General features: G+C 44.9%; 1 protein-coding gene across 1 annotated transcript in view; it reads left to right on the top strand.

The window, feature by feature from the left end:
- HTT (huntingtin) overlaps nt 1-13134 on the top strand; it is a 778980-nt gene that overhangs the window by 398200 nt on the left and 367646 nt on the right. The window contains exon 37 of the mRNA XM_078772674.1: nt 8837-8953. Within this exon, the coding sequence (XP_078628800.1) occupies nt 8837-8953 (117 nt within the window). The remainder of the gene's footprint in view (nt 1-8836; nt 8954-13134) is intronic.

The following is a 13134-nucleotide window of genomic DNA, read 5'->3' as shown; positions in this document are numbered from 1 at the left end:
GACGAAGAAAGGAAAAAAATGCTTTCATAGAAACAAGCTCGTCCTCTTCCTGGCTTTATTCAGGAACATCTATTTTTAAAGATTTTTTTTTTTTTTTTTTACCTTTGTCCAATCTTTAGGGAGGCATCCGCATACATACACAAGATGAGTCCGCATACAGTGCATTCTGAAAGTATTCAAACCCCTTCACGTTTTTCACATTTTGTTATGTTGCAGCCTTATGCTGAAATCGTTTAAATTCATTTTTTCCCTCATCAATCTACACTCAACACCCCATAATGACAAAGAGAAAACAGGATTTTAGAAAGTTTTGCAAATTTATTAAAAAGAAAAAACTGAGGAGAGGCTTCCATCTGGCCACTCTGCCATAAAGCCCAGATCGGTGGAGTGTTGCAGTGATGGTTGTCCTTCTGGAAGTTTCTCCCATCTCTACACAGGATCTCTGGACCTCAGCCAGAGTGACCATCGGGTTCTTGGTCACGTCTCTTACCAAGGCCCTTCTCCCCCGATTGCTCAGTTTGGCCGGGTGGCCAGCTCTAGGAAGAGTCCTGGTTGTTCCAAACTTCTTCCATTTAAGAATTATGGAGGCCACTGTGCTCTTGGGAACCTTCAATGCAGCAGAGATTTTTTTTGTAGGCTTCCCCAGATCTGTGCCTCGACACAATCCTGTCTCTGAGCTCTGCAGGCAGTTCCTTTGACGTCATGGCTTGGTTTTTGCTCTGATATGCATTGTCAGCTGTGAGACCTTATATAGACAGGTGTGGGCCTTTCCAAATCATGTCCAATCAATTGAATTTACCACAGGTGGACGCCAATCAAGGGGCAGAAACATGTCAAAGATGATCAAGTGAAATGGGAGGCACCTGAGCTAAATTTCAAGTCTCATAGATAGCAAAGGGTCTGAATACTTATGTAAATGTGATATTTCAGTTTTTTCTTTTTAATAAATTCGCAAAACTTTCTAAAATCCTGTTTTCTCTTTGTCATTATGGGGTATTGAGTGTAGATTGATGAGGGAAAAAATGAATTTAAACGATTTCAGCATAAGGCTGCAACATAACAAAATGTGAAAAAAGTGAAGGGGTCTGAATACTTTCTGAATGCAATGTACATTTCCATGGTCTTGGCGTCGTTTGTTCATTCCCTCACCAAGTTTTTCCAAGTGCTGCCCTGCTACCTTCGTATCAGTTCATACGCTCCATCACCTCGCTCTTCCGGAAGCTCGGAGAGAAGGCATTTCTGAGTAATTTTGAAAGGCTTGGCCTGGAATTGGTATGTGCTTCTTAAAGAGGATCAAATTACTGTCATTGTCGTCTCCAGACTAAATTAGTTTTCCTGAACCCCAGCTGAGCAGCTGAGAAAGCTGAAAAAGGCCAAACAAGTCGGCCTGAACCTCATTTACGATATTGCAGCCATGGAACCCATGATGAGGTTAACAGAGGGCTTGGTTTGGTTCATACGTTATGGCTCACACAATCGCATACATCATGCAAACATTCCTACCTATGGCTGCAGTGTGTGGTTTTTCTTTGAGCTTCTTCCAATGATGTCCGGGCCTTGTTCAACCAAATGCTCCCTTCCTTTGCCGTGTCACCTCTAAGTGTCCCATGTATCCTACAAGGAAGTGCGCAAGGAGATGATGAAGAAGCATATGCAACTATTTTTCATTGAAACCGATCAAAAAGCACTTTCACATCCAAGAAAATCCGAGCCACAGCAAGCCTTCCATTGCTCTGCAATTGTTCATCCTTAAGAAGGAGAAAGATGGGAATAAATCAAGAAAGATGATAAAAGATTTTCAGATTTCTTTGACAGCATTTGAAGAAGCTTGTGCCACAATTGTGCATGAAATGACTGACAAAGTGGGTGATTAAAAGCGTTGGAGATGAAGGCGTTTAATTCCAAATAATTGCTGCAGACTCTTGGTGGCTTATTTCTCATCGCCGTCTCCGCAGGAATCGATGCCACCGTGCCCATTTATCTTTCAACAATGTAATCTGCTGCAAATACAATCTTGCTTTTGCTGCCCTTGGAACGCTGCCACTGGAACCTACGGACTTTTTGAGTCGTACGACGGTCTACTTACTGAACGGGCTTTTCCTTTGTTGGGATCGCAGCGTGGCGATGACCTTAAAAACAAATAAACCATCATCGTATTATTTATTGCAGTTTACTTTGGAATGTGAATGCTTCTTTTTTACCATTACAATTTTTTTTAAGCCTATCCTTGAAAAACAAGCAAACAATTGAAGTCCAATAGTGTTCGTTGATATAAGTGAACCATGAAAAGCAATTGAGCCATGACTCATTGTAGTCGTCTTGCCTGTTCCCGAAGGGATATTGTTGTGTGTGTGTGTGTGTGTGTGTGTGTGTGTGTGTGTGTGTGTGTGTGTGTGTGTGTGTGTGTGTGTGTGTGTGTGTGTGTGTGTGTGTGTGTGTGTGTGTGTGTGTGTGTGTGTGCGTGCGTGCGTGCGTGCGTGCGTGCGTGCATGCGGGCACAAAACATGCACAACATGTTACGCACAAGTTGCGTGCACACAACATGCCACATACAGTACGTGTGTACACAATACAACATATGCACAACACGTACACATGTACACGATGCACAAAAACAACATGTGTGCATACAGCACACAGCACACGATGCCACGCAAAACAAAACAAAACCCACCAAAGCAAAACCAAAGCCAAACATGCACAAACACCACAATCGTGCATGTGTACGCGAAAACAACGACCCATGCATGCGTGTGTGCACTGCATGCCACCGCCACAGGTCTCCACTCCTCCCCAGGGCTCCCCTCCACTCAGTTCTGCCAAATCTCAGGCCCCCCTTCCACCCAGGTCTGCCAAATCTCAGGCCCCCCTTCCACCCAGGTCTGCCAAATCTCAGGCCCCCCTTCCACTCAGGTCTGCCAAATCTCAGGCCCCCCTTCCACTCAGGTCTGCCAAATCTCAGCCCCCCCTTCTGTTCGGGTCTGATAAATCTCAAGTCCCCCCACCCCCCCCCACTCCTGTCCACCAAATCCCAGGCCCCCCTCCCTGTGCGCACGTGCATGTCCTCCTCGATGGGTTAAAGTCGGCAAAACCCATCAAGTCACGGGCCCTTCTTCCTCCCCCCACCGAAGCCACCCATGAAGCTGTTATATTTGGCACACTACTGGATGCCACAGACTCAGCCTCCCGCAGGCACCTGGTCCAAACGGAGCTGCCATATCCCGGGCCCTCACTCCCAGCATGATTATGTTGGAGAAACAGTTGTGTCATAGAACTCAGCCAGCCACCAGACCAAGCTGCGTCCCACACGATCCACGCAATCTCGGGCACCACACCAGCCAGCCACCAGACCAGGCTGTGTCCCAGACGATCCACACGATCTTGCGCACCACGTGCACAGCCCTCCGCCCCATCAAAGTCGCCGTGCACTCCGAAGCTGCCGTACACGGCACAAATACTCGACTTCACCTCGCTTCCCCACATCCCCAACGGACTGAGCTCTGCAGAAGGAGGTCCGTCAAAGCCAAACCCTCCCATGTGGCAGCATGGGGCCCACAACTCCCACCAAGCTCCATATCCAGGCTGCTCGAACCACGTTGAACAGCTTGACACTGACCACCATCCCATCCAATCAAAGCCCCAGGCCAGTCTCCACTGTCCTCAAAACTGATCCGACACATCTCCTGGTCCTCTGCCCCTGGCAAGAGGGAGGCGGCATGACTGGCAAGTCATGCCGCCTCCTTTGCCGCTGCCATCCTCGTGTGTGTGTGTGTGTGTGTGGTGTGTGTGTGTGTGTGTGGTGTGTGTGTGTGTGTGTGTGTGTGTGTGTGTGTGTGTGTGTGTGTGTGTGTGTGTGTGTGTGTGTGTGTGTGTGTGTGTGTTTGGTTTTTTGCATTGTGCGTCTCCCCACAAGCAAACCCCTGATTCTCAGATCTCATGCAATCTAGATATCCCCGTGACTATGTAGCTTTTTAATATTTTTCATTAATGAAATTAGAACACACTTTTCTATCCATAACAAGTGAAGGATACACATATTAATGTGCGGCATCTGCTGTCACAACATGTGTGGTATTTCAAGATAACGTGTGCAGCATTTTTTCCGGCCTTGCAGCACACGTCAGACCATGGACTTGAATAGTGTTGTCAGCTGCCTGAGGCACACAGTTTGACAAATTTGTCTAACTAGCAACGGTACCCGCCCTATGGGCGGGGCTTTAATTGGGAGGCCCAAATGAAAAGGCAAAATATCAGAAGTTGAAGGCTTTTCTTATTTTAAACGATTTTTATAAACATCCGTTAAATCATATCACGCAAATCATCAAAATCTAAACAGTATTTGTAGAATTTCACTAAAAGCCACATCACTGTTCATATCGGTAAATATTATTCCATCGTGTTTGGAAAAATTGGACAAATTGGGAAGGCATTTGAAAAACAATGTAGCCTATTTTACTCCAGGGGGTCCCAGGATTACCCACCGAAAATTTCGTTGCGATCGGTTCAGCCGTTTTTGCCGTACCTGGGAACAGACAGACAGACAGACGGATGGACGGATGGACGGACGGACGGACGGATGGACAGACATTTGGTGAATTATAATAAGATTTAACCACAAGTTTATTTTGTATTTTGAATATGTGTTATGTTCCCCGTTGCCATGTCCAATGTCCAATGTCCATTCCCGAACGTGTGTTTGTCTGCACAAAGAACTACTGCAATCTGTGCTAACGATGCTGTGTTAGTCAGTGAGTCCGCACTTGTTCTCAGATCTACTGTCATCTACATACCCTTCCAAAACTCTGCACTGTTACATTGTCACATCGTTTCTTGTGAATAATTGCAATTGTCCATAACTTTCAACTTGCATGCTCACTAGTGCATTGCTTATACCCGTATAACCAAGTTATTAAGTGCTTATGGGAAAATCATAAAAGCAACTTGGTGCATAGATTGACAGATTGCCAAAAATAGATGTTTTTGCGCTTTGTCTTCTGGTCTATTTACAAGTCAATAAAAGTGGGACAAAATAAATTAAATTGAATTACTGTTCTGGGATGGCAGAGTGGCCTCGAGGCACGCACACCCGTCTCTACGCTATCTCACCTGGGTTTGAATCCCGACCCAGCTAAAGACTGCCATTTTGTTGTTTCACTAGTAGAGTAATCACATCAATTTGTGTGCCCAGCACTAGTCGGTGGACGATAAAGATCCCACGGAGTCCTTCACGAAGAGAAAGCGAGTTATCGCCGGCACCTTGAACAAATTACAAATTCCTGCGCCAACCGACAGAGGGCACTGCATCAGTGGCACAGCAACCTCAATGTCTTACAGATTAGCGTGCATACCTCTGGGCCATCCTGACGGGCTGAAATATAGCTTATAATGTTTTACTTTACCGTATAAAAGGATCCACAGTGCAAGAGAACCTGAAGGTGATGGAGTGCAATTCCTCTTTGAATTCAGGGTGTTTAGGCAAAGCTGTACTAAATGCCCTTTCAAAACGCCCTTGTGATATAATACCTTTCAGATCACAGGTGGCGTCACCACGTTTTGCGAAACTGGCAGCAGTGTGGAATATCCACGGACAAGGCAGGATTCCAATTTATCTTAAATTGGAGGAATTTCCATCCATCAAGATGTCACTTTAAAAGGGAATATCGATTTGTAAGCCGACATTCTGTACTTGGGTTTTTAAGGAAGTACAGGGGTGCTGTTCTTTCCTTTTCGTGGATGCTTCATGAAGGTCTCGCATTTCCATGAGCGTGGAATAAATTTTCCAAATTAGTGAAATGTTTGACACATTAGATTGATTAGATCGATTTATTGACAGATAGATATATTTTAGCATGTGTACAACATCAATGTACCAGCAGTTGGCATGCCCAATATGTACTCAACAGTCTTTTCAACAAGATTATTTGTACAAAGTGATGTTATCCGCGAACTACTTACCGGCCTGCTAAGGAAAGGAAACCATCTTAATTTCACCGTCCACCATTGTATTGTCTTGTTAAGAATGAACGTGAAGTTTCTGAATGTAGCTCATTGTTGTGTGCTCTGCTTTAAGTAATCTGGCATCGAGCTGTTGTTAGTTACCCTGCGCTCGCGAAGCGAAAAGCGGGGTTGAGCAATCGGGTGCGTACGTGTGCCGCGTGCCGTGTCTGCATTTTAAAAATTCATTTGTCTCGGCAACCGTTGGTCCAATTGACATGAAATGTTACCGAAGGAGCGCCTCTGCCTGTAAATGTTTTTGCTGATAATTATGACGTCATAGGTCACGTGGTACTGACTCGATCTTGGAAAAACGTTACACCTCTATATCTCCCAAACCGCTCAATAGAAAAAAAAAAAAATGAAACATGGCTCATTGTCGAGTACATCCCATGGGGAATAAGATATGTTAATGATGATGTCATAGGTGCCTCCATTATGACGTCATAACTCGACAAGTACAACGCTTGATCTGATCAGTATGAAAAAAAAAAAATTCCTCTGCAACTGTTCGTCCGATGAACACGAAATTTTCAGAATATGAGCGGCTCCTCCTGTAGAATTCTTCTCATGATAATTATGACGTCATTGGTCACGTGGTACAGGTGCCATCTTGGAAAAATCGAAAAAAGTTGCACCTCTATATCTCCAAAACCACTCTATGGAAAAAATTGAAATACGGCTCAATGTCAGGCACTTCCCTTGGGGAATAAGATATGTTAATGATGATGTCATCAGTACCGCAATAATGTCATAATTTGGCAAGTACAACGCTTTATTCGATCAGTATGAATTTTTTTTTCTCTGCAATTCTTGGACCGGTTGACATGAAATTTTCACCACAGGAGCGCCTCCACCTGTAGAATATTTTAATGATAATTATGACGTCATAGTTTGGCGGTAAATTTGCCATCTTGCAAAAACCAAAAAACTTTGCCCCTCAATCTCCGATTGAAATATTGCTCATTGTCAAGTACTCCCCATGGGGAATAGATATGTTAATGATGACGTCATTGGTACCTTCATTATGACGTCATAAATTGACAGGGACAACCTTAGTCTGATCATTTTGAAATTTATTGAGCATGATCTACGCAACAATTATATTAGAGAATATAAATTTAGAGAATATAAGTCACGTTGTCTGGCAGCCATATTGGATCAAAGAAAAAAAGACCCGTCAAAAACAAAAGAGTTCACTCGCACCAAGTTGACTGCGCAGGGTAAGTATTCTATGAATACGAACTCGTTGTTCTTGTGTTGCCCCAGTCAGTACTGGTTTAACAGACCACCAGCACGGAAATAGCCGATCGATCTCACAGGAGCGACCCAGAGATCCCTCACATCAAAGATGTTGTGCTCTTGCCTCCATGAAGCCAGGACCCTGCAGTCTTCCATGGTGTAGTGTGTGTGGAGTGGCCTGGCAGCGGTTGCAGACCTTTCAGGTGTCGTCAGTGGTGTCGTCGAGTCTGTTTGTAGTGTAAAAGTTGTGGGTGGTATCCACAGCGAAGGCGTGAAAGGCGAACACAATCAGACCTGGGGAGTAGTTTCTCTGCGTTTGATTGCTGCACGGCAGTTCAATTCGACTGAACATTTCGATTCTAGTGTAAAGGAAGCAAAACGGAAGTGTTCCAATGTGGAGCACACTGCCCGTTATGGCGGATGTTAAGTCGGTTGACCAGTACGTACAAACAAAACAAAGATCCCATTTGGGAGCTTTTTTGCGGCAAGTAGCAAGGCCTTGAAAATCTTACCGCTTGCTCGTACTGTATATCGATGTGCAAGTTTGGTGAAATGGCAGGTAATTGATACTATAGGTGGAATGCCTATCGTACGATGTTTTCGCTCTCTTTTGCTTTACCTTCTGACCCGGTGTTCTCGCAGGTTCGTTTTCATTCTGCATCATAATCCACACGGTGTACGTGAGTTGCATTAAGATCGTGCATCATGCTGGCCCATTGTCAGTTCTGTCATTGAGGGTTAGCACTGTTGGTCTGCGGTAATTTGTCAGGGAGACTGGCCAGCGGCCAGCAATCCTCCGGTCGATACGCCTGTTCTGTGGTAATTCTTCCGGTAGATTACATTACTTTTTTTTTTTCTTCTTTTTTTCTCCGGGAGCTGCAACTTGGCAATGTACTCCCATGTGCTCAGCTTATGGCAGGTGTCCAGTGTGGCCTGGTGTCAAAGGTCTGTGTGTGCATCTGTGTAGGCCTGTGTGTGCACGCGCACCCGCACGCATAACAGAGGGGCTAGGGGTGTGAGGATGGGGAGGTGGAGTGGATAGATGATCTTTTTGTGGTGTAACAGGTTCCTTGCTCTTTGCATCAATTCCCTCCATGATTTTAATGCTATCTGAATATAATTTGTTGTTTGTCCTTTTCTGCTTCCCTGCTTTGGGATCTTTGAGATCCCAAAGCTGTTGAGATCAATGCTTCTGTTTTCACCGTATCATCTGTAGTTAGGCATAATTAACATTTTGATAAAGGTCACATTCTCCACAGATATACCAAATCTACTTATGCATTCATCCCACATCCTTTGGGAATGGTACCGAAGCTTTGTGGGGCATGTGTCAGCCCTGGATGTCTTGGCCGCAGTTCTAATCTCATTCAACAGGTGTTCCCAGTTGTCATTAAAGTCAATTTGTAACTGCTGGCATGGCACAGCAGGTTGTTTGGAACAAAATGCTGGAAACCCAAAGTTAAGGTGCATTGAACTCGGCTTTAATACTTCTTCTTCTTCTTCTTCTGTTTTTTATCCGGTTAACGTGTATGTTCATGGAACAGTAACTATGATCTCTCAAATTTGATTGATTGTGTTGTTGCTTCATTGCCGCTTGCAGGTACTGGCAATGTTGGTGCTGGTGTTGCAACAGTGTCGAAAGGAGAACGAAGACAAATGGAAAAAGCTGTCACGTCAGGTTGCAGATCTCATCCTGCCGATGTTAGCCAAGCAACAGGTAAGCATAATCTCTGGGTCTCTTGCGGGAATCTGCAGGTAATTGGGTTCACGCTCATTTTGACTGCCAAGTCCTTCATTTGATGACGATACTTGTGTTGAAATTGTTCTTTTTTAGGCCTTGCGTGTTAGCTGAGACTCGTGATAGAAATTAAACACTCGTGGGATGATATAGGAGATGTGGTGACAGGTGTGTGTGGGGTTGTGTAGATGACAGTGAAAAAGTACAACAGCACTCGGTCGAGCACATATCTCCGCCAGGCTGTAAAGTCTGATCCAGATCCATCCAGATCCGGATCTTCCCCAAAATCGAATCTATTCGTCCTTGTCATACACCCAACGTGTCCACCGAGGTTTGTCTGAATCCGGCCACAACTTTTTGAGATATCCTGCTCATAGGCAGACAGACAGACAGACAACAGAGTGAAATTAAACCTCCGTCCACCTTTGGTGACACTGTGAAGTATAACACATTCCTTACTGACCTCTTCATGCAATATGATCGTACGTCTGATGACTTTTTTGTTTTGTTTTTCCACTATTCTGGCACGCATCTGGACACCACATCATGAGGGAAAAGTCTGGCTTGAACTTAACTTGTTGGTTTCTGTTTACAGACTTCTTGCTCTAGTTTCAGGCCTTTGCATGGGGATGCTTGTGGTGAGGAAATGTTGGGAAACTTGATGTGTTTTTTTTTGCTCAATATTGTTCCATTTCCAGTTACCATACATCAAGCTGATAAATCACATTTTATTCTTTGCCCCGTGTATATGTCAATAAATAGAGATTTTGTTTAAAAATGACGAAAACAATGAAACCAATCCTTTCGATTTTCGATATGGTATCCTGGGAACAGAGAAGGAGAACAGCTCATTGATATTGCGTTTGTGTTCGATATGGCGATAGCAAATACATTTTTCTATAAAAGACAAGAACGTCAGATCGCGTACATAAGAACAGAGGTAAAGCTTCACAGATTACAATTTGTGCAACAGGTGTAAGTGGAACGAGATCAAAGACTGCAAGGTCGGTCATACCTGGTGATGTAACAACAGCCCAGCATAAAATGTTGGTGTTAGACATGGTTATCAAGAGAGTAAAACGATGTAAGCAACAACCAGCACCAAAGGTGAGGTGGTGTAACCTGGGAGACGAGGAGCACAAGGATGCATTTACTGAACGAGTCTTGCGTAGATGGGAGCAGAGGAAGTACTCGGTGGGAGAAGGAGGCCTGGTGGGGTGATAGGGAAATACAAGATGTGATTTTGGAGAAAAGGAAGTGAAAAAGAGTGATGAGGTCAGTGACCACCAGAGTTAAATGCTAAATGAGGAGAACCTGCTGCAAACTAAGGAAGAACAAGAACCATCCAGAAGGAGGAGGTAGGGAGAGCATCTGTGAGAATGAGGAATGGTGGGGCAGTTTGGCCAGATGGGATACCTGCTGAAGTGTGGAAGGTGTTGGGTGAACAGGGTGTTGACTCCTTGCTATAGCTGTTCAAGAAATTAATGAAGAAGAACAAATGCCTTATGAGTGGACAGAAAGTTTATTGGTCCCGATTTGTAAGCAGAAAGGAGATGTGCAAGCGTGCAACAACTACAGAGGCATAAAACTGATGTCGCACGCAATGAGGATCTGGGAAGGAATTATTGAGAGAGGGTGTGGGAAGATGTGATTGCTGGAGAACAGCAAATTGTATTTACGCCAGGAAAGTGCACTGTGGACACCATTTTTGCCTTCAGACAGATGGTTGAAAAGTGTAGAGAAGGACAGAAGGATCTACATTTGGTGTTTATTGATTTGGAAGAAGCCCATGACAGAGTGTCATGTCAAGAGTTATAGAACTGTTAGAGAGATAAATAGATATCCATGCCAGAGAGGTATGTGAAGCTGATCCACTATATGTACGACAATGGGTGCTCCACACAAGTGAGGGGATGAGTTGGAGTGACGGATAGATTCATGGTGGAAGTCGGTGTACATCAAGGCTCTGCAATGAGCCCAATTCTGTTTTTTATGATGACGGATGTTCTGACAGCTGATGTGAGAACGCAGGCACCATGGGGCATGCTGTTTGCGGATGACAGTATTCTGTGCCGAAAGTAAGGGAGAGATGCAGTTGAAACTGGAAGAGTACAGGAAGGCGTTGGAAGATCGGGGCGCAGGGGTTAGTCAGTTAAAGACAGAGTAGATGAGATGTACAGTGAGTAGTGAAGAGGTGTAGGGAAAGCGGAGTGGTGATGCATGGGGAAAATATCAAGTAGGTGCAGAGTTTTCAGTTCCTGAGGCCACTGGTGCAGCAGGATGCCGAGTTAGATGGGGAGATCAGCACCAGGATACAGGCAGGATGGAGTAACTAGAAGGTTTCAGGAATGTTTTGTGATACAAAATGCAGATGAGACTGAAAGGAAAGCTGTACAGAAGGGTAGGTAGGCCGGCGCTATTGTACAACGCATAGACGTGACCAATGACAAGTAGTTTGGAGCAAAGATTGTATGTGACTGGAATGAGGACGTTGAGATTGTTGTGTGGTGTAACGCGAGTGGAGAAACAAATACATCTGAGTACCTGAGAAGGTGGTTGAAGCATCAAAGAAGGTACAGGGAAGTAGATAGAGATGGGATGAGCATGTGATGAGAAGGGATGAGGAGTATGTGGGTGGAAGGATGATAATGACACAACTTGGAAATATATGGTGGGGCAGACCGAAGAGGATATGGAGTGATTGTGTGGAAGTGGACATGGAGAAAGGTGTGGGTAAAGAATGGGTAAACGACCGACCCAAATGATGGAGCAGGATCCGTGTCGGTGATCCCACTTGAAGTGGGCTTATAATGCTGCTGAAAAAGAAGAAAAATAATGTTCTCACGGCTGGTACACATATGTACCGATCTCATGTAACGGAATGATAATGCTGTGGGTTTTTATTGGATGAAACGCTCCTCATTTACAGACTTGGTGTCCGCGGGTCTGCACCTGCACAGAGCCGCCCGGTTTACCAAGGAAAAGCAAATTGCTGTTTCAGCAATAAATTTGATTGATGGATTAATTTTATGAGTCCACAACAGCTTGCTGTCTGCCTGGTAAATATATGTTTGAGCAAAATAGATTGACAAATCGGGTCAGGCGATATTGAGGTTCAGCGTTGCTTCCGGTCCAGTGCCTTTGTGGATTGGAGTACAAGTTTTGATTTGGCTATGGTACCGACGCACAGTGGCCTATTGTTTTCAAAAGCTGTGGATGTTTGATGCCCCACTATCTCTCACGCTGGTGTCCATTGTGTCCGAGTACCTCGGCCAAATGAATTCCCTCTAGATGAAATGGAATGTGTAAAGTAATTGGGTTTGCCTGTTTTGCCCCGCTCTCCTATTCCCATCCCTTCGCCTCTCCTAACTCGCAGCAAACCAACACTTCTCAAAACATAGCATAATTCAGGTGCTTTGTGAGCCGGTATTGATTTGAGACATGCTCCTAATGGCCTTGTGAATTGAAGCTGATCCGGCTGACAGCTCATGCATCCCTCATGGGCGCTGTCGTGCACTCTGTTATTGCATTAATCACGGAGGAGCGGAACCTGAATGGAACGAATAGGCACTCAGACATGCATTAGGAAAAGGTGGATGGAGAATGCATTTGACGACTCCATTTATAATCGATGTACTTACTGTACAAGCCGGCTGGCAGATATCCGGATTTCGGCAAGTGTTGTTGGTTTGCTTGTGTGACGGTTTGTCATGAACCTCGTCATCGGCAAAGGTTTTGGATCTGAGCTGATGGGTGGGCTTGCTGGTCCTTGCCATCCGTACCATCAATTTTGGAATCGCAACCTTTGGGGAGCATGCTTGTAAGGCTGGCCCTGCCTTTGGCGTTTGTGCCGTTGTCGTTTTATTTGGTCATTTAGCATCACGGAACTAGTAAAATTGAGCAGTAGATGGATTAGCAGTTGGGTGAAGCTCATATCTTGCTCGTAATCAGGCAGACTGACGGTCCACTTGCTGTCATGAAGCCAAACCGCTCGATCGTTCCTTTGACGAAGACTTCAAGTTCAAGTTTAAACGGTCTCGTGCCTTTTGAAGTCCACAGGCTGCATCGCGTTCTTTCGTGCAGGCCCTTTTCAACAGGATGGGTTCCGTTGCTCCCATGTCCTGGCTGTCGTTGGCATTTAGGGTTCATCAGCACACAGT

Source organism: Myxine glutinosa, chromosome 2, assembly GCF_964187855.1.
Source record: "Myxine glutinosa chromosome 2, kmMyxGlut1.1, whole genome shotgun sequence".
Taxonomy (NCBI): Eukaryota; Metazoa; Chordata; class Myxini; order Myxiniformes; family Myxinidae; genus Myxine; species Myxine glutinosa.
The sequence above is the reverse complement of the archived record's forward strand: the minus strand, read 5'-3'. Positions and strand labels throughout refer to the sequence as shown.